This window comes from Orcinus orca, chromosome 1 (assembly GCF_937001465.1).
Source record: "Orcinus orca chromosome 1, mOrcOrc1.1, whole genome shotgun sequence".
Taxonomy (NCBI): Eukaryota; Metazoa; Chordata; class Mammalia; order Artiodactyla; family Delphinidae; genus Orcinus; species Orcinus orca.
The window spans coordinates 103,862,297-103,890,134 of NC_064559.1; the positions used below are offsets into that span (position 1 = coordinate 103,862,297).

At 47.2% G+C, this 27,838-nt stretch overlaps 4 protein-coding genes across 6 annotated transcripts; 2 read left to right on the forward strand and 2 right to left on the reverse strand.

Annotated features, from left to right (window-relative positions):
- Nucleotides 1-2: 2 nt before the first annotated feature.
- Nucleotides 3-5,094, forward strand: TMOD4 (tropomodulin 4). 3 transcript variants are annotated; one of them, XM_049709620.1, is made up of 10 exons: nt 3-534; nt 1,583-1,747; nt 1,955-2,111; nt 2,425-2,541; nt 3,029-3,118; nt 3,301-3,431; nt 3,527-3,634; nt 4,031-4,174; nt 4,439-4,583; nt 4,987-5,094. In XM_049709620.1, exons 2-10 carry the CDS (start codon nt 1,625-1,627, stop codon nt 5,007-5,009), a joined length of 1,038 nt encoding a protein of 345 aa, XP_049565577.1. In that variant the 5' UTR covers nt 3-534; nt 1,583-1,624; the 3' UTR covers nt 5,010-5,094. The 3 variants fall into 3 exon arrangements, with proteins under 3 accessions (XP_049565577.1, XP_049565576.1, XP_049565584.1); XM_049709619.1 differs by having other exon boundaries at nt 383-562; XM_049709627.1 differs by lacking the exon at nt 1,583-1,747 and having other exon boundaries at nt 393-562.
- Nucleotides 5,095-5,614: 520 nt separating this feature from the next.
- Nucleotides 5,615-8,070, reverse strand: SCNM1 (sodium channel modifier 1). The gene is made up of 7 exons (XM_004285189.4): nt 7,901-8,070; nt 7,583-7,653; nt 6,950-7,038; nt 6,752-6,849; nt 6,544-6,632; nt 5,924-6,118; nt 5,615-5,775 (listed from the first exon to the last, which is right to left on the reverse strand). Exons 1-7 carry the CDS (start codon nt 7,949-7,951, stop codon nt 5,676-5,678), a joined length of 693 nt encoding a protein of 230 aa, XP_004285237.1. The 5' UTR covers nt 7,952-8,070; the 3' UTR covers nt 5,615-5,675.
- Nucleotides 8,071-8,171: 101 nt separating this feature from the next.
- LYSMD1 (LysM domain containing 1) lies at nt 8,172-15,870 on the forward strand. The gene is made up of 3 exons (XM_004285187.3): nt 8,172-9,034; nt 13,481-13,839; nt 14,642-15,870. The coding sequence occupies exons 1-3, from the start codon at nt 8,855-8,857 to the stop codon at nt 14,778-14,780; spliced, it is 678 nt and encodes a 225-aa protein (XP_004285235.1). The 5' UTR covers nt 8,172-8,854; the 3' UTR covers nt 14,781-15,870.
- Nucleotides 15,871-15,872: 2 nt separating this feature from the next.
- TNFAIP8L2 (TNF alpha induced protein 8 like 2) lies at nt 15,873-18,684 on the reverse strand. Its single transcript, XM_004285185.2, has 2 exons — nt 18,598-18,684; nt 15,873-16,948 (listed from the first exon to the last, which is right to left on the reverse strand). The coding sequence occupies exon 2, from the start codon at nt 16,941-16,943 to the stop codon at nt 16,389-16,391; it is 555 nt and encodes a 184-aa protein (XP_004285233.1). The 5' UTR covers nt 16,944-16,948; nt 18,598-18,684; the 3' UTR covers nt 15,873-16,388.
- Between the last annotated feature and the right edge of the window lie 9,154 nt (nt 18,685-27,838).

The window sequence follows — 27,838 nt, forward strand, 5'->3', positions numbered from 1 at the left end:
TTTTTGGCTGTGCTGCGTGGCTTGCAGGATCTTAGTTCCCTGACCAGGGATTGATCCTGAGCCTTCAGCAGTGAAAGCGCCGAGTCCTAACCGTTGGACTGCCAGGGAATTCCCAGAGTTGCCCTTTTTGAATTGTAAAATATTCATTCCTCCAACAGTTTATAAACACCTTAAAATTAGACACCAAAACAAAATCCTTATACTCACCTTTATATCTGTATAGTCACTGCTTTGAATATAGCAGGCACCAAATAAGTAGGAACTGTGTGATTCTCATAGAACTTGTTTCTAGGACTCGGGCTTGTATGAAGAGGAGGAGGTGCCATGGCTCTTAGTGGCCACTAGAGGCTCTCAGGGCTGGGCAGGGTATGGGGGCTGTGTATATGTGATCTCCCACTACCCCCCACCTGGCCAGAGCTAAAATAATAAAATGCTGAGCTCACTGTTCCCCCACCCTCTCCCCCGTCGCTGGGCTTCTCCTGCTGCCAGGACAGTGCTCCAGTAGAACAGACAGACCAACCTACAGAAGGGGAGGTGAGAACGGAGGTGGCCACCAGGACTGGTAGGTGGGGAAGGCAGGGGCCTTATGGATCAGAGCCTGGCGGGAGATGGGAGGAGAAGAGTGGCTCTTATTGGGAATGAAATGGAGTGTGTGCCTCTTGTCACTCAGCATGTTTCTGCCACTGTCTTATGTTCTCCCTTAACTGTAGTTTACATTGTCAATGTAAGTATCTCACACATTTTCTGAATCTTTCATATTCAGTATGGTGTGTATGTGTGGCTTGTGTTTATTTTTCACATTGTAAAAGATATTGCAAGTTTAATCCTCTCACTGTTTTTAGAGAAACTTTATCCCATTTATAAGGCATTTCCCACCCATTAGACCGGTGTCACCTTCCTGTCCAAAGCCAGGGACAAATTATGGGAACTCAGTACCTGCTTCTAAGGCCATACCACCCTTCCCCCAACCTGGAAGTCCCCCAGCTCCTCTGAGCCCTTGCTTTGCCTTAGGATTTAGAATTTTAGCAAACATAGTGAAATCTTGATCCGACACAATAAAAGAGGAAATGAGGGTAGAGTCAGAGCACTGTCTCCCCCCCCCCCCGCCCCCACCCGCTGCAATCCTCCTTGCTTTCTTAAGCCAGTTTAGGAAAAACTGGATTATGGGGACGAGAGGAGGAATTTCCCTGAAGCTCTCTGCCTGCCCCCATTCCTTTCAATAGGAACTGGGCTTGGGGCCAGCTGTGCTTGCAGGGCTCCCGGCAGCTGTGCTAGGGCAAGAGGCACGGACAGTCGAGGTAATAGGGGAGAGGTACTGCCAGGATTTCTTATACACTGGGGAAGGCAGATTCAGCCTGGATGCCTGGGATCCCCATCCGGAGTGGGTGGAAGCTGTGGGAGCCAGAAGGAGGCTCTGGTCCTAGCTAAACAACCTAGCCTTCCCCCATCTTCCCATATCCAACTAGGTCTATCCTCCAAGGCAAGCAGTTTATTGTTCTGCCCCACTGACCTGTCTCTTTGTCTCCCTACTGCGTCCATGTACATCTTTCCATTGTCCAACCACTTTCCCCATGTACCCCAGGCTCCGTGAGTGCCACACTGTGGGGAGGGGGTGGGGGCCATTATGTCATCGTATCAGAAGGAACTGGAGAAATACAGAGACATAGATGAAGATGAGATCCTAAGGACCTTGAGCCCTGAGGAGCTAGAGCAGCTGGACTGCGAGCTACAGGAGATGGACCCCGAGGTAGGGGCTCTAGCACAGGGTACCAGGGGCAGTCCCCAGGCATTTGGGAAGGGTGTGGGGCCCTGGGTGACTGAGACCAGGGCTATCTACAGGGACTGGAGTCCCAAGAGGGTCAGGGGAATGGTGTCTGGAGATGTTTTAGGGAGACTTGGAGGTGCCCCAGGTCAGAGGGGAGGTCTGACTTGCTCCCCAAAACTCATCCCTAAGAACATGCTCCTGCCAGCTGGACTAAGACAACGTGACCAGACAAAGAAGAGCCCAACGGGGCCGCTGGACCGAGAGGCCCTTTTGCAGTACCTGGAACAGCAGGCACTAGAGGTCAAAGAGCGTGATGACTTGGTTCCCTACACAGGCGAGAAGAAGGGTATGGAGACCCTAACATCCATGCCTCCCAGAACCCAAATTGTTGTCTCTCAAATGTCCCCTCCAGCTTCCCTCTCACCTTCCAGCTCCTAGCTGCCCAGGGACTCAGCTGCCTACACCTGCATGCCAGCTTGCACTCTTCAGCTCTTAGAAGAGATCAAGGGGACCCAGGAGTCCTGAGCTTGTAGAGAACTCAGGCTTTATAGTGGCTCCTAGTAACCCAGCATTCCACCTCCTGGAGAAGGAAAGGAATCTGGAGGCCAGGATCTTAGGAGAAATGACCTGTACCTGAACCATCCTCATCTCCCCATCAGGGAAACCCTATATTCAGCCCAAGAGAGAAATTCCAGCCCAGGAGCAGATCACTCTGGAGCCTGAGCTGGAGGAGGCACTGGCCCATGCCACAGATGCTGAGATGTGTGATATAGCAGGTGGGCAGCTGTGGGAAGTTGAGGAGTTGGGAAGATCTGGGGCAGGGGCTCCTAACCATGGCATGGGGCTCGCGGGGAAGGCCCTGAACCAGGATGTGGACGTTTTGAGACAGCCTCAGGCAGTGGTTTTAAATTTTTCTTACTTGTTTATGTATGTATTCACTCATCTTTAAATTTAATAAGTTAACAACTCTAGGGCAATTTTACAGGAATTATAAAGCAAAACTATTCTGGCTGAAAACAGGAGGGTCTCCCTGACAGACTCCCTCACCCTGTAGTGTCTCCTTAGGGATCTTCCCTTAGCCCTGTCTCAATGTTTTAAAAACCACTGCCTTAACGCAGTTTAATGGAAGGGACCCCTGGGACCAAGGGAGAGTGGAAGAGGTCAGCCTTCAAAAATGCAACAGATTCAGAATGAGGTCGGTGGGGGACCTGGAACAAGTCCATTTCTCTCATTCCCTGTCTCCCCTCTGCTTACTCTCTCCAGCCATTCTGGGCATGTACACACTGATGAGCAACAAGCAATACTATGATGCTATCTGCAGCGGAGAAATCTGCAACACTGAAGGCATTAGCAGTAAGTGTGTTTGGGAGCATGGCGCCCAGGGCTCTTGGCAGGCAGTCCCAGAGTCTGAGCAAAGGTAGCAACGGGTGAAACAGGTGAATCAGGGAGAGGACATGATGCATAAGTCATGAGAACCAATGGGGAGGAGATTGTGGGGGACATGTTGGGGTTTCCTTCCTGCCCTCACCCACCAGGTGTGGTGCAGCCTGACAAGTATAAGCCAGTGCCAGATGAGCCCCCAAATCCCACAAACATCGAGGAGATACTGAAGAGTGTTCGAAGCAATGACAAGGAGCTGGAGGAGGTGAACCTCAATAATATCCAGGTATCTGGCCCCCATCCTCTAAGCAATAACACTGGGATAACTCTGCTGACATATGTGAGTCCCCTAGCCCACCATCTCCTATTCCCCTTTGATAGGACATCCCGATACCCATGCTAACTGAGCTGTGTGAAGCAATGAAGACAAATACCCATGTCCGGAGCTTCAGTCTGGTGGCCACAAGGAGTGGTGACCCCGTTGCCAGTGTAAGGCTAGCTGACATCCCTAGCCCTCTCCCTGCACCCTGACATGCCCCGCTGGCAGGGCTGACATAAAGGGTTGTGCTGGGGGTGCTGTTCCCATCATGCTCTCTTAGGGGAGCCCTGCTGGAGACTCCTACCCTCAGTTCTATGACTCACTGCTCTGAAATCCTCAGCTCATCTTCCTGAAGAGCCACAACCCTCCTACCCACGCCAACTCCACTGCGCACTTAATCTCCCTGCTTTCCTTGCTACCTACTCCCACACCTGCCTCCCTCAAGCCCCACCCACAGCTCAAGGACTCTTCTCCAGGAGCTGTGTTTCCCTCTTGCTCCTGTTCTTTCTCTCCTCAGTCATCTGTGAAACTGTCCCCTAACCCTAACCCAAGTTCCTACTACCCAGGCGGTGGCTGACATGTTGCGTGAGAATCGTAGCCTCCAGAGCCTGAACATTGAATCCAACTTCATTAGCAGCACAGGGCTCATGGCTGTGCTGAAGGCAGTTCGGGAGAATGCCACACTCACTGAGCTCCGCGTAGACAACCAGGTCAGCATTCCCTTCCCATCTCCTGGTCTTTGCAGTCAGCTAATACTCACTGAGCCTCCTCCCTGAGGCAGCCACTGGGGCAGGAGCTCATCTGATCTTGTTTGAACTCTCCTCTTCTTTGTCCCTATGAGGGGAGCCAAGGCAGCATCTCTTATCACCCACTCCGGAGAAACAAGCCTCTTTGACCTCCCAAAGGGTCGGTGGTCTAGGACAGTGAACAAGCCAGACAGGGTTGGTGACAGCTTCCATCTCTCCTTCCCCCAGCGCCAGTGGCCTGGCGACGCAGTGGAGATGGAGATGGCCACCGTGCTTGAACAGTGCCCCTCCATTGTCCGCTTTGGCTACCACTTTACACAGCAGGGGCCACGAACTCGGGCAGCCCAGGCCATGACCCGGAACAATGAACTGCGTGAGTAGCTGCAGAGGTGGTGTGTGGGGGAGAGGGCACGTAGCTGCAGAAGCTGGTGGATGCTCCTGAAAGCTGACTTAGTGACTAACAGCCTGGGGTGCTGCCAAAGTGACTCACATGAGAAGCTCAAACCCCACAGGTGATCCGAAAGTAGACAGAAAAGCACCTCTGCCCAAATATACCAGGAAAGAGGCGGAGGGAAGCTACAAATACCTGTTTGGGGGAATGGTATTTTTATTTGCTGCGTTGTTTCTTATTTTGTTAATGTGAGGGGGGAAGGGCATGTTTGGTGGCCTAAGACATTACCTCTTTATGAGTCTGGCCAAGGAACTAGAAAGAAGAGCACCTTTGCAGGAAGCAAGAGATGGGATAACGACTTGTGTTTACTCTTCTTCCTTTACAGGTCGCCAGCAAAAGAAGAGATAACACTACCCTTCCCTTTACCAACTAGAGCTCGGAGCCCTGAAAGCTTAAATCCTCATCTTGTAAATAAAAGCCCTTCTGTCCGCTCTGCCTGCCTCCTTCCTTCGGCTTTGGGGTGGAAATCTTGGCGCTAACCCCCAAGGGTTACTGCCAGTTCATCAGGGGATTATTTATACTCTGGGGATCAGCAGGCAGGGAGGTTCAGGTTACCAGCAGGAGGTGGGGGAGCTCCCTCCCTTGGTGTTCCCCATAACCCTTCCAATGCCTTTAGTCTCTTCTACTTTCACAGGGTGGCCAGCCCTGGCCCTGTTTCTTGACATGTCCAGCCCCTCCCCCCGAACACCTACCCACAACCCCCATGTTATTTGAAGGAGGAAAGGACTTTGAGTGGAGGTGGAGAAGAAGGCAGAAAACATGAAGGGCAAAAATCTCCTTCTGACAGACTTATTAATAGGGCACCGGGCTGCATGCAGCTGACGCTTGGCATGACTTTGGTAGAAGGTGGGGGAGGGGTTAGAAGTATGGGGAGCTGTGTACATTGCAGAGAAGAATTGGCTGGGCTGAGAAGGAACAATTCTGAAATCCTGAAACAAGGAGCCAGACTCAAGGAAAGTTAGGCTCCCAGCACCCACTGTAGTTTATTTGTGAACTGAACGGGAAAAGAGGGTGTCAGTCCAAGGGGAGATCAGGGGGTTCCTCTTCATCAGAGTCAAACTCAACATTTTCATCTTTTACCCATCGACCTCGTCCATCTGGGATCCATCCAGAGCTGGAAACATCAGAAAAAAGAGAATTGGTCAGGAAAGGAAGTTTATCAAGAAATTAGTGGAGATAAGTAAAAACACTTGAAAAGCTTTGAAAAAAGGAGGGTCAGAGAGAAAAGGGGAAATCTGAGGAAAGTGATTCTGCATACTCACCTTCGAAGGGTGAGGTAATGATCCAGGGCCCGTTTTCTTGTGGGGCTCACAGGTGCAGGGGATGAGACAGTTGCTGACTCCTTGGTCTGTGAGCCAGCCTCAGGCTCGGGTTCTCTACTGATCTTCCCACCTTGGGGTTCAACCTCTGGGGGTGGCAAAGGGGAATGAGAGACAGAGGGACGAAGGGCTTCTCGTCTGGGTAGAGAAGAATCAAAGTCTGTAAAAGCAGTGAAGGAAAGGGCCAAATCTCCTGTGACTCCCAACCCCTTAAAGCAGTGCTTCCTAAAACTGTGTTCCTCAAGATATTAATAAGCGTTGTGCATAAAAAGGATTTTGGAATCCAGTGAATTTAGGAAAGGCTAAGTTAACTTTTTTAAGGTTTTTTTTTTATCTTAAGACTTTGTAGACCCCTTAAAATACACTAATATTACTATTCTTCAAATAGGATTACAAAGCACCACTTCCCAAACTTTTTTCTTAATTACAAGATTCCTTTTCCTGAAATACAAGTTAACACCTCCAGAACACTAGTATTCCTCAGATTACAATTAGGAAAACAATCACTTTAGAGCCATCTATCTCCTGTCCCTCCCTATCTCTGGCTTTCCCACCCCACACACCTGTACTTCCGGCGGCAGCAACTGTTATAGTGAGGAGCTCTGTGCAGAGCATTCTGGGTGATAAGTCGAGTCTGGATTAACAGAGGAGCCTGGCATGGAGATGGGAGACAGAATCAGAGCCTTCAGAGCTAGAAAGAAGCCCAAGCCCTTCAAGCCTAGGGTGTGCAGCACAGTCCTGCCTGGAACACAACCTCCCCACTCTGATTACCTCCACTTTGGTCTCTTCCCTCCTTAGTTCATTCTGCTCTCTTGGATTCTGCTCCATGCCCTTTCCTGGCTGCTTCTTGCCATAGAAAAGCTGCAGGCCTGAGGAGGAAGGGGAAGATAATTAAAAGCAGAGCACCAAGGGTGGTCTGAAGAGATTTTAAGGGTTTATTCTCCATCCTCTGTCTTCTCCCAAACTTACTGGACAGATGCTTCTTGCCTGCACGGTGGGCAGTCAGCATGGCCAGAGTGTCCAGTACAGGTCGATGGGGACATATGGCACAAGCAAAGCTGGGGAGGAGGAAAGAAGAAGATAACTGGCCCCAGAGTAGTGGAGTCTCGGCCATAGGTCCCACCCCGTCCTAGCACTCCTTTCCAAAGTCTCCCAATGTCCACCAACCACATCCCTGTCGCTCCCTCCTAAAGAATCTTAGATACTCCCGCTCTCCTCCTTAATAACAAAAGTTTATTAGGCATCCCTGGTGGCACAGTGGTTGAGAGTCCGCCTGCCAATGCAGGGGACACGGGTTCGAGCCCTGGTCCAGGAAGATCCCACATGCCGCAGAGCAACTAAGCCCGTGCGTCACAACCACTGAGCCTGCGCTCTAGAGCCCACGAGCCGCAACTACTGAAGCCCGCGCACTTAGAGTCTGTGCTCCGCAACGAGAAGCCACCACAGTGAGAAGACCGCGCACCGCAACGAAGAGTAAGCCCCGCTCTCCGCAACTAGAGAAAGCCCGTGGGCAGCAACAAAGACCCAACGCAGCCAAAAAAAAAAAATTTATTGAGCCTCTAACCGCAGAACCCTTAGGCTTGATCCACTCCTCGCCCTCACCGTCCATCCCGTAGCATCAGCGCCTCATCCTCTGGGATATAACTAGCCAGCAGATCCCCAACTCTTCGTTTCTGCAGGAGATAGGGGAAGAAGTCCGGACGGGATAAAAGTGAAATGATAGGGACGAGGACTCAAAGGGAATAAAGACCATGGGGCGAGCAGAGATCTGGGGCGAAGAAGGGGTCAACAGCAGCTCTAGTCGTCTGGCTCCCTCCGCACCACCCCCCCCACCAGTTGTTGTCACGGCAACAAAACAGCTCCTTCACATCCTTCAGAGGGCAGGTGAAGCTGCTCCAGACGCTCTTCTCTCGCGCTTACTTTGAGCACATTGAGTTGACTCCAATCATCCCCTTCCCTCTTGAAAGACATCACGACTGTGAGCCCCAGAAACGATCAATTCTACGGCTCCGCCTTCAGCACTCCTTTCAGGCCACCGTAGCGAGAGTGGGACTGCTACCTTCCTTCCTTTCCTGTCTCTTTCCGGTTGGCCCCCTTACTTCCGGGGACGCTCTTCCACGCATGCACTGCGCGATCCCGGAAGCCCGCCCCTTGCCTGCGGATGGGGACTGCATTTCCTATGGTGCCCTGCGACCCCGCCGGCGCGGAGCCTTTAGGGAAATGAAGTCTTTTTTTCAAAGAACTTGCCGCCGGGCTGGATACAGGCCCCTGCATCTTGACAGATTCGAGGGTTTGGAGGGACAAGAACCTAGATGTGGAGCCCGAATTTGAGGGTGTGACTAATTTGATGTGGAGGGTACCTTTGAGGATCTCTGAGGGGAAAGTGTGCTGTAGACTCTCGCTTTCATCACGCGCTTCTCTTGCGGCCACAGCCCACCTGGGGTGGGCCTGATTTGTTCCCGACCCTAGCCGGCCCACCCCGGGACGGGGCGGAGTCGGGGTGTTGAGGGGCCGGGAGGTCGGGCTGCCGGACCTAGGGGCAAACTGAGCTGAGTGTTGAGGAGGTTGTCTAGAATTCAAAGGTCAGAGGTCAATGTCGCGAGTTGTCGTGGGGAATCGATAGTCGGAGGGGTGCTAAGGAGAGACTCAGGTAGAGACTGAATAGTCGGAGTACAGATTGGTGGGAAAGGGGCTTGGAGGGAGGAGAAGCGAGGGCTGTGAGGTCGCGTAGTGCCGGGGGAGGCGGGGAGACTTAGGACAGAAGACTGAAGGGGAAAGGAATCCTCTAAGTCCTAGAGACCCCGGGCCCGTCACTATTGGTCACTTAGACAGGCCTCCCGCAGTTGCAACCCCAGTTGTCCGCAGGGTGAGGAGATGGCTTCTCCCTCTAGACAGGCCCCCCTTGGCGGGTCAGGACTGCTTCAAGGGAGCCGGGCTCGTTCTTATGGAAGCCTGGTGCAGTCTGCCTGCTCCCCGGTGAGGGAAAGACGCCTGGAGCATCAGTTGGCGCCCGGAGACACCCTGGCTGGACTAGCACTCAAATACGGGGTGACGGTGAGTCTTAACAGGATTGGGACGCAGACACCCACTTAAAAGAGACTTATTTCTCATGAGTAGGTAGTGGCCCTCTAGGCAACTTCCCCTGAAATTTTCTTAATTGTGTTTAAATTAACTAATTTTGATAAATTAATTGTGGTGTAAGTCTGGTCCACCTTTGTGTTTTGGTTTGTGTTCCCATCGCAGGGTTGCACTGTCTGGTTGGGACAAATCCTGTCCCACTATCCCAATGGAGGGGAGCAACTCCTATTTATTATGCCAGTCACTATACTAAAGACTTTACATCTGTTAGCCCATTTGATCCTCACATCCCTGTCAAGCACACAATTATTGTCCCCTTTTTACAGATGAAGAAACCGAGACTTAGATTGGTTAACCAGTTTGACCAAGGTCAAATAACTAAAGTGTTGAAGTGAAAATTCAAACAGGTCTGTCTGACTCCAAAGCTTGTACTGTTAACCACATAGCAACACTAATTGAGAGTGATTAAACATTTACAGCAAACAGTGGAGAGCTAGTTTTTAGTCCTAAGTTCCCTACCTGCCTGTCTGTTGTTCTTTTTTCTCCTCAATGCTCTGCCCTCTTCTTTTCTGGAAGGTGGCCTCCTTGGTACAAAACAGGTACTCTCTATGCCAAGCATTTCAGCTCCTGCATAGGATGTATTTGGTAGATGTAAAAATACATTGTTTTAAAGTTGATAAAGGTGGTTTTTTTTTTCCATATCCGGTTGAATTTAGTCAACATTTTAATGCTTGGTATGTTTAAAGCACTGTGGTAACCACCTTGGGAGACAGAAACATAAATAAAGTGTATAGTTGCTGCCCTCATGAATTTACAGTCTAGTGAGATATGGACAGGGACATAAATAATGATTGTAGGTGACAGAATGTGGTGAGTTCGTAGAGGTGTTAACAAAGAGGGGGAAGTCAGGAAAGAAGACTGATTTTTATTTGGAAGGGGACATCGGTGCAGATTTTAAGGGAGCCATCGCAATGGGCCTTGAAAGACTTGGACATTCTTTCCTCTATGCTCCTCTCTATAAACCTATGTAATCCAGTGGTTTACACCTTTTACATCTTTGTCTTTCCGGTAGCCTGTACTCTCTTTAAGGGACAGAACTATTTCCTTTCAATTTTATATCTCTAGAGCCTGGCATAGTCCCCAGCACATAAAAGCTTAATAGATGTTTTTTGAACGAATGAAATTATGGCTACGATTTCCACACATGGAGATTTGGGAGTATAGTAAAGTGAACATTTCAAGTAGAGGGATGGCCTAAACAAAGAAGTAGATGTGAAAGTACTGAGCAGTGCTTTCATCCCAGCAGAGGCTCAGAGGCCATGCAATGAAGGAAACTGTGCTGCTAGTGAATCAACAATTTTTTTGAGGTTTTCTTACAGCCCTGTACCTTTCTGAGTACAGAAAACCTCTGTAGTCTAGTGAAGAAGAGTTTTAGGTTCTGGCCTCATTCTGCTGCTTACTAGCTGAGTGACTGAATAGTCAATCACTTCCCCTGTTTGGGGCCTCAGTTTCTTATCATTTGTAAAATGAGGAAGATGTATTAAATTTAAAACTTAGATAAATCAAAACAAACAAAAAAAACTTAGATAAATCAATTACCTACCTGTCATTTAAGGAACACTTAGTATGTGCCAAGCGCTATATATTATCTCATATTTCTCTGTAAATCTTTATGAGGTAGATGTAACTATTTCTATTTAAAGGTAAGGAATATCACTGTGTTGTACATCTGAAACTAATAAAATATTTTAAGTCAGTTATACTTCAATAAAAATAAAATTTTAAAGATAAGGAGACTGAAGCTTAGAGAGATAATTTGCCATAGACTAAATACAACTAGTCTAATTAGTAGAGCTAAGATTCAGACCAGGTTGTCTCATTCTAAAATCCTCACTTTGAATTGCTCTATTAAACTAACTAGATTCTAATGACCTTTCTAGCTCTTGGCTCAATGGAAATGGAACAATGTCCCCTTATATGGTACTGCTAGGAAATAATAAAAGCAACAGAAAAGGACCTAGGATATTATCGAGACAAAAGAGACCTAGGATATTATCTAGGCAAAATAAAATGAATAGCATCAAAGCACTTGGCGAAGAAAAAGTACAAAACTGCAAGCCATTTTTAACTTTTTTTTATTGTTAGATCAATCCAATTTTATTTTTAAACTCATTATAGCATAAGATTTTATAAGTCAACTTTATTATAGTAGTCTTGCCTTAGAGTGGAAACAGCTTTGATATTTGACAGATATAAGAATTATGATTTCCCAAACTGGTGCCATTATGGGATGAATTTTTAGTAAAACTGGCTGCCTGGCCTTGAATAATAAAATACTGACATACTGTGTCTGTGGTTCCTATATTTTATTATCTAGTTTATTTACTCATAAAGCATTAATGAGCCTCTGCTGTGTGCCAAGTTTGTGCAATGCTGAAGAGTGCCTTAGGCATACAGAGACGGCAAGTCACCAACCCTGCCCTTAAAGGACTCACAGTTTGAGCAAGACAAATATGCAAAGAGATGAATAACAATATAATAGGGTAGGTATTATTACAGCAATATTTACAGTATGCATTGGGAGCCCTGAAGAAGATAACACAAAGGGAATGATAGTTGATGAGAAGTTTTCCAGGCAGAGAAGGGAGTAGTGGAGAAACATTCCAGGCAGATAAAGACACAAAAAGGTGAAAGATCATGAAATGTTGGAAGAAAAATAAAAAGTTCAGGATGGCAAAATGTATAAGTGGCAGAAGAAGGGAGGTGTGGGTGGACTTCCTATGAGAGCTAGATTGAGAATGCCCTTGAATGCTAATTTGGATATTTTTTTTGGCCGCACCACGTGGCTTGTGAGATCTTAGTTCCCCGACCAGGGATCGAACGCGGGCCCTGTGAGTGAACGTGCTGAGTCCTAACCACTGGACTGCCAGAGAAGTCCTGCTAATTTGGATTCTATCTCTGAGCCAATGGGGAGCCATAGAAGGTTTATAAGCAAGGTAGTGGGTTGGGGCTTTCCTGGTGGTGCAGTGGTTAAGAATCCACCTGCCAATGCAGGGGACACGGGTTCGAGCCCTGGTCCGGGAAGATCCCACGTGCCACAGAGCAGCTAAGCCCGTGCACCACAACTACTGAGCCTGTAGTTGTGCGCCACAACTACTGAGCCACAACTCTAGAGCCTGAGCTGCTCTAGAGCCCACGAGTTACAACTACTGAGCCTGCGTGCTGCAACTACTGAAGCCCGCATGCCTAGAGCCCATGCTCCACAACAAGAGAAGCCACCACAGTGAGAAGAGTTCACGCACTGCAGTGAAGAGTAGCTCCCGCTCACCACAACTAGAGAAAGCCTGCGCACAGCAACGAAGACCCAACACAGCCAAAAATAAATAAATTTATAGAAAACAAAACAAAAACTGTTACAGTACCCAGATGAGAAATATTAAGAGTCTGTTCTAAGTCAATGGCAGTGAATGTGAAGATGAGACCAGATGTGAGAGATTTTTACAGCATTTTTGTTGACCTGTTAGGTCTGGATCATGAAAGAAAAGTATGAGTTAAGGATGACATTGATATTTCTACCTTGGGAGGCAGGTAGATAGAGATGGTGATATCAGTCACTATGTTCAGTGATGAATAAATAAGTACTAAATAAATATTTGATCAGTGAAATTATTAATATAATAAGAAAAGCATTCCTGGAAGGAGTAAAAAGACCTAGAATTCTAGTTTTATCTCTGTCAGTAACTTGCTAGGCAAGTAATTTAACCTCTCTGAACCTCAGTTCCTTCATCTTTAACAGTAGTTAAAGGGACCCCCTAGGGGTCCCTAAGACGCTGTAGGGATCCACAAGGTCAAAACAATTTTCATGGTAATAATAACAAGACTTTATTTGTCTTTTTTATTCTCATGAGTGTACTGTTTTCCAGAGGCTACGTGACATGTGTTACTGCAGCAGATGCATGTAGAGGCAGATATGAGAATCCTGTTGTCTTCCATTAAGTCGGACATTAAAGTGATTTACAAAAATGTAAAACAGTGCCTCTGTTCTTGCTACATGTTTGTTGTTTTTGTTTTGGAAAATATAGTTATTTTTCATCAAAATATTTATGTTAATATGTAATGGAAGTGTTTTTAAATTTTTTCAGTTTTAATTTTATAATACCTTAAATATTGATAGATGTGATCAACATAAGTAAAAACTTTTTTCCTCAATAATTTTTTTAAATGTAAAGGGGCCCTAGGACCAAAAAGTATGAAAGCTACTGATCAATAAAAAAAATAGGGATAATATCAGCCCACTGTAGTTTTGGTTGTTATAGGGTCAGATAAGACTTTGTACAATCACTTTAAAAAGCATGAGGTGCTATACAAATATAAGATGGATTGTTATTACTGTCATTAACTGTGGTGACTTTTTTTTTTAAGATGGAACAGATTAAGCGTGCAAACCGCCTTTATACTAATGACTCGATCTTCCTGAAGAAAACCCTCTACATCCCCATCCTGACAGAGCCCAGAGACCTGTTCAATGGTTTGGATTCTGAGGAAGAGAAGGATGGAGAGGAAGAGGTACAGCCAAGTAAGGATGAAGTTGGGCCACACTCAGCTGAGAGGAAGAAACAAGAGACAGGTTCGGGACGTGCCAATGGTGAAGCCCTTCCTACAGCTGGCCAGGAGCCCCCCATTCACGACCTCTCTGCCTCTGATTTCCTTAAGAAGCTTGATTCACAGATCAGCTTGTCAAAGAAGGCTGCTGCCCAGAAGCTGAAAAAGGGAGAAAGTGGGTGAGTCTTGAATGGGTCCTTTTTTTTTTATATAAATTTTTTTTTCTATTTCTTTTTTTTTAAATTTATTTTTATTTTATTTATTTATTTTGGGCTGCAATGGGTCTTCATTGCTGCACGCGGGCCCTCCTCTCCAGTTGCAGCGAGCAGGGGCCACTCTTCACTGCGGTGCGCAGGCCTCTCACTGCGGCAGCCTCTCCCGTTGCGGAGCACAGGCTCTAGGTGCATGGGCCTCAGTAGTTGCGGCACGTGGGCTCAGTAGTTGTGGCTTGTGGGCTCTAGAGCACAGGCTCAGTAGTTTGGCACACGGGCTTAGTTGCTCCGTGGCATGTGGGATCCTCGAACCCGTGCCTCCTGCCTTGGCAGGCGGACTCCCAACCACTGTGCCACCAGGGAAGTTTGAATGGGTTCTTTTAAGTCCGTCCATAGACTCTCTGTTCCCCCAACCATACCTGACCAGACACAAAGTAAGTAATTCCAGTGTCAGCAGAAGCAAGGTGAAACCTTTCCCTCAGGTGGCCGCAAGACAATGAGCAGAGCCTATGGCTGCTGGAATGGGTAGAGGCACTGGGTAATGGTTCTGTGTTCTCAGTGGAGTGAAATAGTTGACTGTTCTTACTGCTCTGATGGTCCATGAAGGAGCATTAGGATTAGGATTTATCCAGAGGGTACTGAGACTCCATCTTAAGGCAACCAGCTCATGTATATTAGAGAAGGACAGCTTCCCACGTACTTCTTCGCTCAGCCTAGTCTCAGCCTCTTCCCTTGATCTGTCACTCTTTCCCCCTTTCCTCACCTGCAGGATACCTGGGGAGGATTCAGGTCTTCACCTGAGCTCTCCTCGGATGCAGCAACGAGCAGTCCTAGGTCCTGTGCCGCTGACCCGGACCTCTCGGACCCGGACACTTCGGGACCAGGAGGATGAAATCTTCAAACTCTGATGTCTCCAGAACTGATTGAGAGAAGCCAGATGTTGAAGGAGCAACTTGAGGGAGAGAGGAGCCTGAGGTGAGGCTCAGGAACATGGCCTCCCAGCCCACCTCCCTTACTCCTGCCATCTTCTGAGCCTACTTGTCCGTCAGGAGTTCCTTGGTCTGGAGCAGTTCTATTGGCAAGGGTAGGGGATGGGAAATAGACCCCTTCTCAGTTCTGGGGCTGAATCTAGAGTTGTCCTTTAGATTCAAAAGGCTCTTTTAACATCCCTGCTGCCTTTCCCATCCCTTTCACCATTCCTTGGCCTTAGAGCAGGGAGGCAGGGACTCTCACAGCCCCAAACTTCCTCCCCATCTCCAACTATGTTACCTAATTTATTTGGTGCTATATTGAAGTATTATTTATTTGCTATATCTTATTCTTTCCCAGTATTAGCTGAAAAATGGGATTGCTATAGCCCTGGGATGAGGGGAACCCAGGAACAGTAAGTGAGCCAGTGACTCCTGGCCCACCTTCCCCACCTTCTTAGCCAGCCATGTTATTGAGAATGGGCAATCAGTGATCTAGCCCTGCTGCAGGGAATGGCAGACTGTGCCTCGCCCCCAATCTCAAATGGAAGAATTTGGGCTCAGTCTTAACTAACCAGGTCACTATAACTTTTTCACAATTCTTGCTCTGAGAAAAAAACAGCTATGTAGGGTCCTGAACTCTCCATGCCACCAGTTCACCCTTCTAATCTGCTCCTCTGTTCAGCCTGTGTGAGGCTAAGGGATGGAAGAAGAATTGCCGTGGAGTTTGAAGAGGAGGACAGTTGTGGGAGTCTTTTTTCTTATATCCTTTCCCGACCAGAGCCTATTGATCTATGTCTTGCTCCTCACTGCATATTTATTTGCAATTTGTAGCACTGATCTGCGGTACAGTTTTTTTTGAGTTTCTTAAACAGAAGAAGTAGGCAAGGGAACCCCGGTGATGCTGGAAATATGCCTCAGTCTCCTGTATGGAAATGGTGAGAGGTGAGATGAGTGGTGTTTATATACCTCTTTCCTCTGTGATGATCATAAGATACAAGAAGCTGGAGAGATTAAACATTGAGCCCTGTGCATGTTTTAATAGTTTTATTTCCTCTGTGAGACTCTCCCCTGCCCTAGCCCCTTCTTCCTGCCCTCTGGAGCAGAGTCTCTGGTATCTGTCCAGACTCGTCTAGAACTGAAGGTCTAGGATATCTCTAAAGGCTCCCTGCACCGCCTGTCTTTAGTGTCCCCAGAGGAGTGAGATGGGCTACGCCCCCTTCCCCTGGTTCTGAGGGGAGGGGGCTTCCCTGTTTGAAAGGTCCCTTGTGGGGAAAATAGAGATCCAAGTTTCGCTTCATCTTTTTCAAGCAGCTTTGTTTCCTGTCTTGGGGCTGGAGTAGGAGAGAGGCCTCAACCCTCAGCATTGCTTCTTCTCCACCAGCAGTTGGGCATGGGGTGGTCTCAGAGTCACAGGCACTCTTGGGAAAGACTGAAACCTGAGGGTTGAAAAGCATTAGTGCAGATGAGCAGGGTTAGAAAGCCCATTATCTGTTTTTTTCTCAGTCAGCCATTTTGCCAAGAAGGAACGTGCCGGGGTCAGGGTTCTCAGAGCTTCCCCTCATCCAGCAGCTTCCTGAGCCCATCACAGATCTTGCCAAGGTGCTGAGTGTAGTCAGGCCCATAGAGGGCCGTGAGGAGGCCTGGGTCAGAGAAGTGATCAAACACGTGGCGGATGCGGCCATGTGACTTGGGTGTGAGGTGGCGCTCCACCAGTTCCAGCAGCACATCCCGGCACTCGGTCAGCAGGCCGGCCAGCACAGCAGCCTCAAAGGTGAAGTCCACCTCGCCGAAGCTGAGTGCGGTCATGGCGCCCTGCCGCAGCTTCTGGCGAAAGCGGGTAGCCAAGGCCAGCTCGCTGGGGCTGAAGCAGCCACTGCGGTGCAGCACGGCCACCTTGACGGCCACCTTGATCAGGTCCTTGATAACCCGCTGGGCCTGGGGCCTGCTGTGTGTGTATTCTTTGGACACACGGTAGAGCTCATCTAGCACCTCGCTGCTCGTCTCATCAACGAAGAGATGAGCCACAGATCGACCTGCCATCTTACTCAGCAGCTTCTTCTCTGCTTGCAGCGCCAGACTCTTTGAACTGAAGGACTCCATGATTCCTAGGGAAGGGTTAGATAGGAGGGTATGTGGTCGTCACTAGAAGAAAGGCCACAGGCTTCCTTAGAGAGAAATGGCTTTTCCCCTTTCTGTCTCTTTGGTTTCTATCTCATCTTCATCTTTATTTGTCATCTTTCTCCCCCTGGGCCCCCTCAGTCCTCTGTGCTTTGTTTCCATTTTTTCTCCTTTTGTACTGTAGGAAATCATGATCTCTAAAACCAGAGGAGCAGTAATAGCTTTGGCTGGAGGAATGAGGGCACACCGGACGCTAGCGCACCGCAAGTTAAGACCTCAGGGGAAGTAGGCTGTTGCTATTACAGTGGAGAAGATAAAGCTTACCTGGCAGATAGTTCTCACAGCTGCCATTTTTGGACACTGCCTGGGTACCGTACATCTATGAGGTGTAGGTATTACTATCCTTGTTTTACAGCTGAGCAAACTGAAGCTTACGTTAAATAATTTACCCAAGGTCAAACACAACTGTTTTTCTGACTCCAAAAGCCCATGTCAGCTAGTGTGCTGTACTGCCTTTAAAGACGTGAGAAATATAGGGGTCCTGGGAGTCCTGACAAAAATAATAATGAACATTTATTGAGAACCTATTATGTGCCAAGTGCTTTATCTCAGTTTTCCCAACCCTTTGTAAGGTAGGTATCCCCAATTTGCAACGAGAAAAATGAAACTAAGAAAAATTAAGCAACTTGGCTAAAGTCATTAGCAAATGGTAAAAGCGGGCTTTGAACCATATAATCCAAAGAAGCCTCCTTCCCTTGGAATGCGCTCAATGAGGTTGAAGCACACTGAGGAATCATGAAAAACAAGCACCTCAAGACAGTCCTAGAGGTCTCAGGTCCTCTGCTGGGACTGTGCTGAGGACCTCCTGGTGGCACATCAGCTGCAAGTATCCAGGGCGCTCTCCCCATGGTCCTCGCCTGTGGTGGTTCTGCTTGTTTTGCTTCTTACTTCCCCCTCCCCTTCTCTGCAGGATGTGGCTCTGACCGCAGTGAGGAGCAGCCTTGCCCTCTCCCCCCAAACGAAATAGGAATCTGAAGAAGCAGGGGAAATGGGTAACGGGGAGGAGGGGTGGTTCTCCCCCAGCTGAATCGGTCCAGTGGGAATCTGGAACCTTGCTCTGCTCCCGGCTTTGCCTGGGGCTTTCTGGACCACGCTGTACATCCGGAAGAGGAGATTGCTCCATGTGAGCCTTCCTTCCTCCTTGGCCTTCCTGCTACCCAGCTCTCCACTGCCCCCGTTGCCATCTCACGTTTTGTCCACTGTCCTCTCCCCGTCTCCGTGTTTCAGTCTCCTGTTTTCTCTTGTCTGAGTCCTGCCCTGTGGCCCTCTGGCCATGCTATCCTGCTGGCCCCTACATCTACCTCCATGTCTCCTAAGATCTCCTTGCACCTCTCAGTAGTCTGTCACATACCCTTATCCACCGCCATCCCTCAGCCCTGCCCCCACCCAAACCAAACCATGTCTTACTGAGGCTGCCTGGCCCCAGGAAGAACTGAGCTGGACCTCCCCACTGGGGGCTCAAGAATTCTATCAAATGAGAGTCTCACAATATGGAAAGCTCAGGCTGACAGAGCTAGGACTCTTCTGCCACCATCACCCCTAAAGCCTACCCTTCTGTCATTGCCTGGTCCCTCACCTGCTGCGCCCTGGGTGCCAGTCTTGCCTTGGATGTTCCGGGAGAGCTGACAGAATGGAGAAGCTCCTAAGTGAGAGGCCCTTTGGCCTGGCCCCACCCCTAAGCCCCGCCTACCTACTCTGTGCTCAACCTCCCTTCATCACACTGTCACCAAGAAGGTCTATGACACCGACAGCCTCCTAGAAATAAAAGGTCAAAAGGAATAGCACTCTGTAGGAAATAGTCTTGATTCTTTGAGGTGAGGAAGAGGAATTGTACATCTCCTGCTCCCAAGTTGTCTACCTCTTTCTATCCTTGCTGCCCAGTTCCTTGAGATCTTGTTCTCCTTATATGTCTGTGGTAATGGGGAAAATGTTAAGTACAGATTGCTGGGGTGGGGGGTCCGTGGGGAAAGTTGTGAAGATTGAACTGAGCTTAGACTGGAGACACCAGAGGCAAGTTAGAGATCAGGAGGTCGGAGTGTGTCCCTGGAGTCTCCAGGGGTGGGTGGCGCTGTGGGGAGACATTACCACGAGCATACGCTTTCAGCGTCTGGCTGGGTAAGGGGGTTCCCACCCTTAATACTTAAGAGAGACGAAGGTGCTGGGGTCAGGGCTGCCGAACTAGGTATGACCAGCAGGTGTCAGCACATCATTGAACCACTAGAGGCAGCGCTCTCACTGTGCTTTATAGCTGCTAACACGTTATGAATGAAGGTAGTGCTCACTTCAACAGCACATATACTAATCTCACCCCAGTCAGAATGGCCATCCTCAAAAGATCTACAAACAAGAAATTCTGGGAAAAAAAAATGCTGGAGAGGGTGTGGAGAAAAGGGAACCCTCTTGCACTGTTGGTGGGAATGTAAGTTGATACAGCCACTATGGAGGACAGTATGGAGGTTCCTTAAAAAACTAAAAATAGAACTACCATACGACCCAGCAATCCCACTCCTGGGCATATACCCTGAGAAAACCGTAATTCAAAAAGAGTCATATACCACAATGTTCATTGCAGCTCTATTTACAATAGCCAGGACATGGAAGCTACCTAAGTGTCCATCGACAGATGAATAGATAAAGAAGATGTGGCACATATATACAATGGAATATTACTCAGCCATAAAAAGAAACAAAATTGAGTTATTTGTAGAGAGGTGGATGGACCTAGAGTCTGTCATACAGAGTGAAGTAAGTCAGAAAGAGAAAAACAAATACCATATGCTAACACATATATATGGAATCTAAAAAAAAAAGAAAAAGAAAAAAATGGTCATGAAGAACCTAGGGGCAGGACAGGAATAAAGACACAGACCTACTAGAGAATGGACTTGAGGACACTGGGAGGGGGAAGGGTAAGCTGGGACAAAGTGAGAGAGTGGCATGGACATATATACACTACCAAATGTAAAATAGATAGCTAGTGGGAAGCAGCGCATAGCACAGGGAGATCAGCTCAGGGCTTTGTGATCACCTAGAGAGGTGGGATAGGGAGGGTGGGAGGGAGACGCAAGAGGGAGGAGATATGGGGATATATGTATATGTATAGCTGATTCACTTTGTTATAAAGCAGAAACTAACACACCATTGTAAAGCAATTATACTCCAATAAAGATGTTAAAAAAAAAAAAGAATGAAGGTAAGGGACTTCCCTGGTGGCACAGTGGTTAAGAATCCACCTGCCAATGCAGGGGACACGGGTTTGAGCCCTGGTTCGGGAAGATCCCACATGTCGTGGAGCAACTAAGCCCACGAGCCACAACTACTGAGCCCGCGTTCCACAGCTACTGAAGCCCAAGCGCCTAGAGCCCATGCTCGGCAACAAGAAAAGCCACCTCAACAAGAAAAGCCACCGCAATAAGCCGGTGCACCGCAATGAGAAGCCAGTGCACCGCAATGAACAGTAGCCCTCACTTGCCGCAACTAGAGAAAGCCCATGTGCAGCAATGAAGACCCAATGCAGCCAAAAATAAATAAATGTATAAAAAGAAGTTTTTTTTTTTTAAAGAAAGAATCTTACAGGGACTTCGCTGGCAGTCCAGTGGTTAAGACTCCGCGCTTCCAAAAAAAAAGACCCCATGCTTCCAACGCAGAGGGTGCAGGTTCAGTTCTGGTCAGGGAACTAAGATCTCACATGCCTCGCTAGCTAACACCCCACATGCGCACACGGCCAAAAAAAAAAAAAAAAAGAAAGAAATGTGCTTACATTTATCTCCCAGCCTGGTCAGGGAGATAAATGTAAGCACACATAACTGTAATACAAGTCAAATGATGTCATTAGCTGTAACAGAAGTTTAAGGAATTATGAGAGTAAAGAGAAATTTAGATTATTTCTGATAGGAGGGCTGAAGAGGTGGACTTAGAAGGATGGATTTAACTACTTACTAGGCAGAGTGTGGAAGAAATGCTTCTGCTTCCCAGATAATGGAGATAAGCATAAGCCATAGAGCAAACAATGATAATACAGAGCATGTTCAGGAAGTGGTGATTTATTCTGTATGACTGGAGCATAGGTTGTTTGAAAAAAAGTGAAGAAGGAAAAAGACCAGATCATGAAAGGCTTTAAGGGAGTTGCTCAACACTTCAGACTTTTGCTGTAGACAGTAGGGAGACATTAAAGGTTTTTGATCGGGGGAGTGAAATCATTAGCCCAGTGGGACTAGGTTAGAGACTTCAGTGAAATTTTAGCTGAGGAAAGGGCATGCTTAAAAGGAAGTGATCACTGGTATAGCTTGCTTAAGCACAGTATGAGAACCAGTGAGAGACCTTGAGAGCTGGTGGTTTTATAAGAAGTTCTAACAGAAAGGGAAGAATTGGAACATTGTCCAGTTGTGAAAAGTTGAAGAGTAAAGATTGAAGTTCAGAAGTGGAGGCAGTCAGCATACCAGTGACTCCAAAACCATTGGTTCTCCTCCTTGGAGACAGTGATTGGGTCTTGGCTCCTTTCTTATTCCCACCTCTCTCAGCCCAGGTTCCAGAGCTGAGGGTCCTTGATACAACTTGGATTGGGAAATGTTAACAACTCCTTTAAGGAGTATGGTGGTAAAGGGATGAAGAGAAATGGAAAGGTAGCTTAAGGGAATGGGAAACTGGATTGACAGAGGGACTATTTTTAACTTGGAGTTCGAGGCCATTTGTAGGCTGAAAGGAAGGAGCCAGTGGACAGGGAGACTTAGAAAATGCAAAGGAGAGGTAATGTTTTTGGAGCAAGGTGTGGGGGCAGATGGAAAAGAATGGACTGCGAGCTCAGGAGAGGGAAGCAAGAGGAAAGAACTGGAGCTGGCATTTGTTGGGTGCACTCTGCTAGATGTTATATAAGTATCTCACTTCATCCTCTGATACCTCTATGAACTAAATGTCACTATCTCCTTTTCGCTGATGAAAAAGACTGAGGCTTAAAGAGGTTAGATAACCTGTTCCCAAATTAGAGAGCTAATAAATGGCAGACTGAGGACTTGTGTGATTTCCAAGCCTATGCTTTTTCTGACAACTACCTCACAAGGTTAGGAGGTAATAACTTCAACCTTATAATGAATGTGGCAGCATTCTATTCCTATACGCTCTATTAATTCACTGATCACACACTCAGGGAACAATAGTAGGTGGCACTACCAAAATCACAGGAAAAGTAAAAGTCCTTTTTGAAAGAAATATATAATCTAATTGGATAATAAAAGAGGAATTAATGTACAAGAAGATGCAAATACAGTAATACCTTCTGAATCCAGAATTCTGCTACCAGCTCCTTACCTGTTTACCTCTCCAGCTTTGCCTTATACTCTGCTCTAGCTGTGTTGTAATCCTCTCAGCTCCTCCAATATGCATCATGGTTGGCTTCTCTCTCTCCCTCACCTTCTCCCTCTTCTTGTACTCTAGACTTTCCCACTTCTTGTGTCTCTGCCTGGAACTTTCTTCCCATGGATACCTCTGCCCTGCCTGGTTAATTCCTACCCATCCTTCAGGTCTCAGCTGGAAAGTCATCGGAAGCCATCATGACTGTGAAGCCATCGTGACTCCCTAAACTACACAGCACCCCTGTATTCCATAGTCCTGTAGAACCTCATACCTCCCTTATCATGATAATTACTCTTTATTGTAATTTGTGATTTTATTAACTGCCTCCCTACTAGGCTGTAAACTCCATAAGGGCAGGGGTTATGCTTTAGTGCCTGGCACTACTGTGCTCAATAAATGTTTGCTGAAAGAAGAAATTCAAAACACATCCAATAACCAGGAGATAAGGGGGAAATGGTAGCAACATAACAGTCACATGCAATAATGTTCATTTGTTTCACTCATGGGGAAGTCTTTCTTTTATTTTCTCTTAATCAATACCCATTTCTAGTAATCTTCTCTGAACCCACAGCATATAATTAGTAGCAAATTAAAAGAGGAAAGAGGAGCTTTTAGAAGCAAGAACACTGATAACAATGAGAATTAACACAAATAACAAGGGAAGAGAAGGAAAACAAAAAAGCCGACAATTGAAAATTGCAGCGTTTCTGACCATGTGGAGGAGGAGCAAACAGTCTTAACTACATATATTCTAGACTCTGGGGTCCTCACTGTTCACCTGGACAATTAAGTTCACAGTGCTTCCTCTGAGCAAGCAAAAATCTGGTTAAATGATGTCTTGAATGTGTGAAACACTTTGAGATTTACAAAACATTTCACCTACGTTATCTTACTTCATCTCATGAAGTAAGCAGGCAGGTAAAGTGTCCACTCACAGGTGAGAGACTCTGCCTTAGAGATAAAGTGGTTTATCTTACAAGGTCAGTCAGGGTCTTAATGAATCCTAGTTGTGGTCTTTCCACTATATAATCCACAGGAAATTAACAACATCTTTTTGAATAATCCTTATTTGAAACAGTTAACATGAAAATGTTTTGCACTTAATTTGGTAAAATCAAACTATCTGGAAAAATACTCAGAATGGAACATTCCTATGTTTCTGCTCAGCTGAGGTTTTACCATGGTTAGGACCAGTACTCCCGTATCAGTTCAGAAAGAAAAAGTTCAGTGTGATTTGAAGCAGTTAAGCAAGACTTCAGCCTGACATAGCTGGAGGTAGCGTTCATCTTTGGTGCATTTATTTCTTCCTCTATTTACTATATGCCAGGCATTATGACTTAAGTGCTGGGAATACAAAGATAAGAGACAAGCTTCCTGTCCTTAGACAAAGTGGTAAGTACCTATGGACAATCCAAATGGAAGTATCCAATAAGCAATTATAAAGTGAGTTTAGAGCTCAGGAGAAAGACTGAGATTGAATATCTATAAAGTTTATGGGGAGCCACATATAAATAGTTACTGTAACTGTTGGTGCAGATTATCTTGACCAGTGAGGGTATGTAGAGCAAGAAGAGGTAGCTAAGGACATGACCTAGGAAACACCAACATTTAAGGAGAGGTCAGAAAGGCTGAGAAAGAGAGCCCACATCAATAGAAGTGAAGCCATTCATTCATTTAAAAAATGTATCTATTAAGTCCCTAGTCTTTGTTGAAAGAAAGAGGGACTCAGGAGCCAAAAGAGGAGAGTATTTCAAGGAAGGAAGGGTCAACAGGGCCAAATGCCATAAAGAGGGCCAAAGGATAAAGACTGAAGAGCTGTTCATTGAATGTGACAAGGAGGTCATTAGTGGCCTGGATGAGAACAATCTCAATGGAGTGATGGGGGGCCAAAACGAAAATGATTGAGAAGTGATTGAGAAGGGGGAAAAATGGGTACAGCAAGAATAGATGACTCTACAAATTTAGCTGTGAAGGAAAGAGAGAAATTGAGTGTTGACTAAATTACAGGCAAGGATTAAGAGAAAGTTTAGAATTTTTTTTTCGTTTGATCATGGGAGATATTTGAGCATGTTTATATGCAGAAGGGAAGATGTCAGTAGAAAAGGAGAGATTAGAAATAAAGGAAGGAGAAAGTATTTGAAGACATGTGGCATAAAGCACCTAAGTAGGAGCTATAGAGTCAGATTTGTTCAACCAATGTGTTACTAGTTAATAGCTGCAATGTGCCAGGCACTGTGCTGACTGCAAAGGATAACTGCAGTGAGAGAGACTAGACTGCTGGGCCCTGTGTGAATGGAGCTTACAGTAAAGCCGAAAGGTGAACCTTAGACAAGCAGTACAGACGCCCCACCTGCTGGGATGAGAGAGATGTGAGAATGCTCTAGAGGGCAAAATGTGGGTAGGATGCTCACTTTATTATCTCTATTTTTCTCTGAAGATGGATGTGGGTTCTGCTAAGATGAGCAAGGAAGCTGTGAGGAAAGGAACTTGAGAAAGGATTTCACACAGCTACTTGTAGGGGTTAGGAGAGGGTAATTTTCCAAGCTTGGAGATCCTGAGTTTATTAAAGGCTCCAATCTGTGGGACTGTGATTTTCTCCAGAAGACCCTGGGGAGTAGGATTTGTCCTTTGAAACAGCTCTAAGGCGCTTCCATTTCTTTCCATACCCAATGCCACTATCCTTGTCTCACTGCCTCTCTCCCCTCATACTTGAACCTTCCTGTTTTCTCACCAGAAGGTCTCCTTATCTTGCTAAAATAAAGCATTTTGACAGTAACACCTTTATTCAAGAACTCGAAATTATGTCCTTTTCCTATCAAATTTTTTAACCTATTCACCTTGGTATTCCAGGCCTTCCATAGTTTGTCTCCCTCTTCCCCTGTCCTCTGCTTCTAACTAGTATCTCTCTTACATATCAATCACACAGGCCCTTTTGCTATCCATGCTTCAGGCTCCATGTTTACCAAGTAAAAGCTTTTGCTGAAAGTATCTTCTTTGGAAGATTTTCTCCTTTCTTTTGCACCAAGCCAACTCCCACCAAAGCTCTCCCTGCCTCCGTGATAAAATGTATCCAACATCTTTCCCTGCAGTTATTATGAAGAGCACTTATTGTCTTTTCTTTCATTTATGAATTATATTCAATGTAGCTTTGGGGGGGGCTTTTTTTTTTAAGACTTGGTATTGTTTTTTTTTTATTTTTTTAATTTACTTTTGGCTGCATTGGGTCTTCATTGGTGCACACAGGCTTTCTCTAGATGTGGCGAGTGGGGGCTACTCCTTGTTGTGGTGCATTGGCTTCTCATTGCATTGGCTTTTCTTGTTGTGGAGCACAGGCATGGGCTTCAGTAGTTGTGGCACAACGGCTCAGTAGTTGCGGCGCACAGGCTTAGTTGCTCCACGGCATGTGGGATCTTCCCAGACTAGGGCTCGAACCGGTGTCCCCTGCATTGGCAGGCAGATTCTTAACCACTGCACCACCAGGGAAGTCCCTTGGTATTGCTTTTTAATCATTTAGTACATGTAAGTCTTGTTTTAGTTCAAATAGATGGTCATTTTCTTAAAGACTGGGACTATATCCCACAGTGGGTTGTATTTGAAGTAAGTGCTTAATATGTATTGGATTGAATTGAGATTTTAGTTGGACCCTAAAACTTTAAATGAGTTATACCTTAATCCCCATTCACTAATCTATTCAATAAGCACATATTTTAATATCTAAGCCCTGTGCTAGGAGCTGGGGACATTTCTTTCAATCTCTGAGTGCCTCTATATTTTGAGGTGTCTTTCTCCCAAAAACCTCTTTCCAGCCTTTAAAACAGCCCCGACTGACCACTGAATTACATTGGACCCAAGACCCCCCTGCAGTTAACTTTGTGTAAGTATTGTTCCATTGTTTCTGATTCTGTTTATCTCATTGGTTCACCTTCCATTTCTGTCTCTGTGATTGTGTGTGTATATGTTTATATCTCTTGTTTACTTTGGGGCTTAGCCCAGTCAGTGATGTTACGCACCCTGATCTCAGTCCATTAAAGACTGCCCGGAAGTAGCAAACCCCTGCCCCTCTTTTCCTTCAGTCCAGAGACCAGGCCATGTTTGTGTGTGTGTGTGTGTGTGTGTGTGTGTGTGTGTGTGTGTGTGTGCGCCCGCTTAGATATAAAACTATCCAATAATGTCAATGTCTCCCATGCCACCCACTATCCTAGGAATTTTGAGAACGTCTTTTGTCCCAGTCCCCACACAGGGAAGAATCTTAGCAGGTGGGAGCCAAGCAGTGATGTTTGAAGTAGCCTCATTCTTCCTCCCCACTGACATTCCTGGAATCAAAGGGTCTTTATGGAGGGTGGGGATGGAGAAGGAGCAGTTAGTTCTGCTGTTTGGAGGGATGTCCAGGGCCCTCTGAGGAAAGACCGGACATCACTAATCCTTGTCTGCGGGGCAGTAAGTCTATGTGGTGCTGGGGCAGCTGGTTACTTTCCCTCTTTCAGGTCTCCGTGTTGCTCCTCTTCCTGTGTGACTCTCTGAGTCAGTTGGTCCCGATCTCCACATCTCTCTTTTGGTTTCAGCCCCACTCACCTGTCCTCTTCCATCAACCAACATCCTCACTGCTGGCCACCCTGGCTTCCTGGCTCCTTAGTTCCTAGCCAACTGGCCCAACCCCATCTTGCTTTGACAGTAGGGGTGGGAGGGAAGATGATGGGGGTAAGGAAAACTTCCTGGCGACATCTTCCTTTCCTTTCCCAGGCCTCGAGTCTTCAAGTGCATGCTAGGCCTCCCTTATCCGGGTCAGGATGAACCAGAGGAGGCACAAGGGAAGAAATAAAGGGGTTGATTTAAAAAGAGTAGAGAGGAGGAACAGAGGTTTGGGGGCAGAGTAGGGGAGAGGTGTACCCAGGAGCAAGGTAGCCAAAGACATTGGAGAGGAGAAAGGAGAGAGGGAGGGTCACGCCGGCTCTGACAGCCCAGCCCAGCCGAGGTCCTCGGGTTTCCTGTCTCTCCTCCCAGCTGCTGTTCCTTCCTCTCTTGTTGTGAGATTTCTCCCCAGGGCCTCTCCATGTTAAAGCGTGTGACCCCCTCCTCTGTCCGGGTCTCAGCGACTGTCCGTGGATCTCGCGCCTGGCTTTGGTCTCCAGCTCAACCTCCCGGCCAGGCCTTCTCGGTGGGCGGTGCTCCTGGCGCCCCTCCTCCTCCGAGGGCTATTGGTGGAGAGGTGTCGAGAAGGCGGTGTCTAGCCGGCCTCCGAGAGTCGGATTAGTTGTGCAGACCCCGAGGCGGGCCGGAGGCGGGTCCGGCCAGGAGGCGGGCGGGGCGGCTGGGGCCCGGCCCAGAGCTCCGGGCGGTCGCATTGTTTTCCTCCGCGGAGCCGCGGCGGGAGTGGGGTTTGCGACTGGGACCCAGGGCTCACCCGACCTGACAGCGCCCGGGAGCCCAGATCCAAGCTCCATCCAATTCAGACATTCATCACGTCTCGC